Genomic DNA, 5,000 nt, shown 5'->3' with positions numbered 1-5,000 from the left:
GCTCTTTTATAGGAGCTATTTTCAGTGCGTTCAAACGGGAACTTTGGCATTGGAATTGTCTTTATTATTTCGTGAGTGTTATGTTTACTGTTAATTTTTATTGCTTATATCACTTTTGTTTATTATCTACTTCACTTGCTTTGACAATGTTTAACATATGTTCCCATGACAATATAGCCCATAAATTGAAATGATTTTGAATTGAGAGACGCCCTAGCCTCATATCATGAATATGCTTTACCGTCTCAAGACAACCTTTTATATAAAGTGTTTATTCTCAAAGTTACCGTGATGTAACGTGTCCTACTTATACCGGTACATTCGTAACAACTTAAAGCATTACGAAACTTACATTATATAAAATAAACCTCACGAAGCAAATAAACCATTCATTTTGTTTGTTCTTGTTGATTAAATGCGACACTCTTATTCACGTCCATACAAAAAAAACGACTTGCCTGATGGGTGAAACAATGACAAAAACGCCACCTGCTGGAGGGAGACACGTTTTCCGCCGAGTTGGACCTCTCTCTCCCGAACTCTTCCCTCTCTGACGCGCTCCCGGGGGTGACGTCACCTCCCACAGCACCGACGGACAACACGCGGATCCCTGTCTACGTGGCGGGGCGGAAGGAGCGCGTCTAGCGGAGAGAGTTGTCAGCAGCGAGACGAACCGGTGAGATGCACAGTCATTTACCATACATACATACATACATACCAAACCGCGTGGTCATTGAATTAGGGTTTTCAATTTCCCTCTTAGTGACAGTAACCTAGTTGCAGAATCTGTGTTTGTAAAAGTGAAACCTAGTGAATTATTTTTGACTATTTGTAGGATAATTAAACGTGTGTTATTTATTTGTTATATATGTCACAACATATCGCAGTATACATGGTATACGTGTGTCTTAACTTTTATTTCAAATTATATTTATTTATTAATGTTTTGAGACTGAAAGATTTGCTGTCTCCTGACTGTGTCAAAGCCAAAGGAAAACAGTGCTGTGGTCGACGCGTTGATATGACGTGACCGCTAGATGGCGGTAATGCACCATTGTAATATAACGAGCTGTCGCGTGAACCGCGTGGCCATGTTCATTTGGAAAACGTTTCGGGAACATTGCAAATGGCAATTCTAATGAATAGACCCGACGTGATTCTACATGGCAAGAGAGTCATGTTTGTTCTACATAGTATATTTCTATCTTGACCGTAACAAACCGTTGCGTCCTGTTGAACGCACCGGGAAGACAGTTTAGCTTGTGTTTCTGCTTATCTCATCTTCACTGGCTAGTTTTAGTTGATTGTTAAACGTCAATGTTCAGCAATACTGGGGGTGTAGTCATTTAGTCCAAACAGTTGAGTTTTTGTAACGAAAATTAGGTCCCGCCCCGTTTGGTTCCTAGTGAAAACACCACAGATTTTACTGGGATAAATCAGTCACTATTAAAAAATAAACCTCCCTCTCTCTCTCTCTCCAGATGAACATGTCTGACTCCAACCCTCCCATATTCCCCCCCGCTCCTCTCTCTGACCCCTCCCACACCGACCCCAGCCCCCCAGGAGAAGACACACACACAGCTCTCCCGCCTCCCACACCCATCCCCCAGCCCTCGTTGGCCGCGGAGGGTTCCGAGGGCTCTGAGCCAGCCAACGAGGTGGCAGGAGAAGACGTGACCAGGGACGACAGAGATGAGGCTCCTCTTGACCAATCAGGGGGCGGCGGCGGCGTGGAGGATCAGGTGACTGAGTGTGGCCAATTGGTGAGCCTGGAGGCGGAGACCGCTGCTGCCGAGGGGGAGGAAGAGGTATCATTGGCTGATTGGCTGTCGTCATAGTGATGTCATGTTTTCATTGTGGTGATCAAATCAAATCAAATGTATTTATAAAGCCCTTCGTACATCAGCTGATGTCTCAAAGTGCTGTACAGAAACCCAGCCGAAAACCCCAAACAATGCAGGTGTTATTGTGTGTGTGTGTGTGTGTGTGTGTGTGTGTGTGTGTGTGTGTGTGTGTGTGTAGGACTCTCTTCAGGTCAAGGGGAAAGGTTGGGGTGGATGGGGCTCCTGGGGGAAGTCTCTACTGACCAGTGCCACATCTACTGTGGGTAAGTCTCCACACACACACACACACACACACACACACACACACACACACACACACACACACACACACACACACACACACACACACACACACACACACACACACACACACACACACACACACACACACACACACACACACACACACGGTATGATTCCAGCACGCACGCACACACGCACACACACACACATGATGTACTGAACCAACCTTTATATAGTTAATAGGGGTTGATGTCTAATGAACCAACCTTTATATAGTTAATAGGGGTTGATGTCTAATGAACAACCTTTATATAGTTAATAGGGGTTGATGTCTGAACAACCTTTATATAGTTAATACATGTCTGATGAACCAACCTTTATATAGTTAATAGGGGTTGATGTCACACCAACCTTTTATATAGTTAATAGGGGTTGATGTCTGAACCAACCTTTATATAGTTAATAGGGGTTGATGTCTGAACCAACCTTTTATATAGTTTATAGGGGTTGATGTCTGAACCAACCTTTATATAGTTAATAGGGGTTGATGTCTGAACCAACCTTTTATATAGTTAATAGGGGTTGATGTCTGAACCAACCTTTATATAGTTAATAGGGGTTGATGTCTGAACCAACCTTTATATAGTTAATAGGGGTTGATGTCTAATGAACCAACCTTTTATATAGTTAATAGGGGTTGATGTCTGAACCAACCTTTTATATAGTTAATAGGGGTTGATGTCTGAACCAACCTTTATATAGTTAATAGGGGTTGATGTCTAATGAACCAACCTTTTATATAGTTAATAGGGGTTGATGTCTAATGAACCAACCTTTTATATAGTTAATAGGGGTTGATGTCTAATGAACCAACCTTTTATATAGTTAATAGGGGTTGATGTCTGAACCAACCTTTTATATAGTTAATAGGGGTTGATGTCTAATGACCTAACCTTTTATTAGTTAATAGGGGTTAATGTCTAATGAACCAACCTTTTATATAGTTAATAGGGGTTGATGTCTAATGAACCAACCTTTTATATAGTTAATAGGGGTTGATGTCTGAACCAACCTTTATATAGTTAATAGGGGTTGATGTCTGAACCAACCTTTATATAGTTAATAGGGGTTGATGTCTAATGAACCAACCTTTATATAGTTAATAGGGGTTGATGTCTAATGAACCAACCTTTTATATAGTTAATAGGGGTTGATGTCTGAACCAACCTTTATATAGTTAATAGGGGTTGATATCTAATGAACCAACCTTTTATATAGTTAATAGGGGTTGATGTCTGAACCAACCTTTATATAGTTAATAGGGGTTGATGTCTGAACCAACCTTTATATAGTTAATAGGGGTTGATGTCTAATGAACCAACCTTTTATTAGTTAATAGGGGTTGATGTCCTTTATATAATAGTTAATAACCAACCTTTTATTAGTTAATAGGGTTGATGTCTAATGAACCAACCTTTTATATAGTTAATAGGGGTTGATGTCTAATGAACCAACCTTTATTATTAATAGTTATGTCTAATGAACCAACCTTTATTAGTTAATAGGGGTGATGTCTAATGAACCAACCTTTTATATAGTTAATAGGGGTTGATGTCTGAACCAACCTTTATTAGTTAATAGGGGTTGATTTAATGAACCAACCTTTTATAGTTAATAGGGGTTGATGTCTAATGAACCAACCTTTATTAGTTAATAGGGTTGATGTCTAATGAACCAACCTTTTATATAGTTAATAGGGGTTGATGTCTGAACCAACCTTTATATAGTTAATAGGGGTTGATGTCTAATGAACCAACCTTTAACCTTTATAGTTAATAGGGGTTGATGTCTAATGAACCAACCTTTTTATAGTTAATAGGGGTTGATGTCTGAACCAAACTTTATATAGTTAATAGGGGTTGATGTCTAATGAACCAACCTTTTATATAGTTAATAGGGGTTGATGTCTGAACCAACCTTTTATATAGTTAATAGGGGTTGATGTCTAATGAACCAACCTTTATATAGTTAATAGGGGTTGATGTCTAATGAACCAACCTTTTATATAGTTAATAGGGGTTGATGTCTAATGAACCAACCTTTATATAGTTAATAGGGGTTGATGTCTAATGAACCAACCTTTATATAGTTAATAGGGGTTGATGTCTGAACCAACCTTTTATTAGTTAATAGGGTTGATGTCTAATGAACCAACCTTTTATTAGTTAATAGGGGTTGATGTCTAATGAACTAACCTTTTATTAGTTAATAGGGGTTGATGTCTAATGAACCAACCTTTATATAGTTAATAGTTGTTGATGTCTGAACCAACCTTTATATAGTTAATAGGGGTTGATGTCTAATGAACCAACCTTTTATATAGTTAATAGGGGTTGATGTCTAATGAACCAACCTTTTATATAGTTAATAGGGGTTGATGTCTAATGAACCAACCTTTTATTAGTTAATATAATGAACCAACCTTTTATTAGTTAATAGGGGTTGATGTCTAATGAACCAACCTTTTATTAGTTAATAGGGTTCTGTCTAATGAACCAACCTTTATAGTTAATAGGGGTTGATGTCTGAACCAACCTTTATATAGTTAATAGGGGTTGATGTCTAATGAACCAACCTTTTATTAGTTAATAGGGGTTGATGTCTAATTTATATAGTTAATAGTGGGTGATGTCTAATGAACCAACCTTTTATATAGTTAATAGGGGTTGATATCTAATGAACCAACCTTTTATATAGTTAATAGGGGTTGATGTCTGAACCAACCTTTATATAGTTAATAGGGGTTGATGTCTGAACCAACCTTTATATAGTTAATAGGGGTTGATGTCTGAACCAACCTTTTATTAGTTAATAGGGGTTGATGTCTAATGAACCAACCTTTTATATAGTTAA

General features: G+C 38.4%; 1 protein-coding gene across 1 annotated transcript in view; it reads left to right on the top strand.

Moving 5' to 3' along the window:
- The first annotated feature begins 13 nt into the window (after window positions 1–13).
- Window positions 14–5,000, top strand: part of LOC135530616 (protein NOXP20-like) — a 26,530-nt gene continuing 21,543 nt past the window's right edge. The window contains exons 1-3 of the mRNA XM_064958906.1: window positions 14–676; window positions 1,482–1,808; window positions 2,023–2,107. Of these exons, the coding sequence (XP_064814978.1) occupies window positions 1,482–1,808; window positions 2,023–2,107 (412 nt within the window). The 5' untranslated portion in view covers window positions 14–676. The remainder of the gene's footprint in view (window positions 677–1,481; window positions 1,809–2,022; window positions 2,108–5,000) is intronic.

Source organism: Oncorhynchus masou, unplaced genomic scaffold, assembly GCF_036934945.1.
Source record: "Oncorhynchus masou masou isolate Uvic2021 unplaced genomic scaffold, UVic_Omas_1.1 unplaced_scaffold_1396, whole genome shotgun sequence".
Classification (NCBI taxonomy): Eukaryota; Metazoa; Chordata; class Actinopteri; order Salmoniformes; family Salmonidae; genus Oncorhynchus; species Oncorhynchus masou.
Note: the sequence above shows the minus strand (reverse complement) of the source record. Positions and strands in the feature narration are given on the sequence as shown.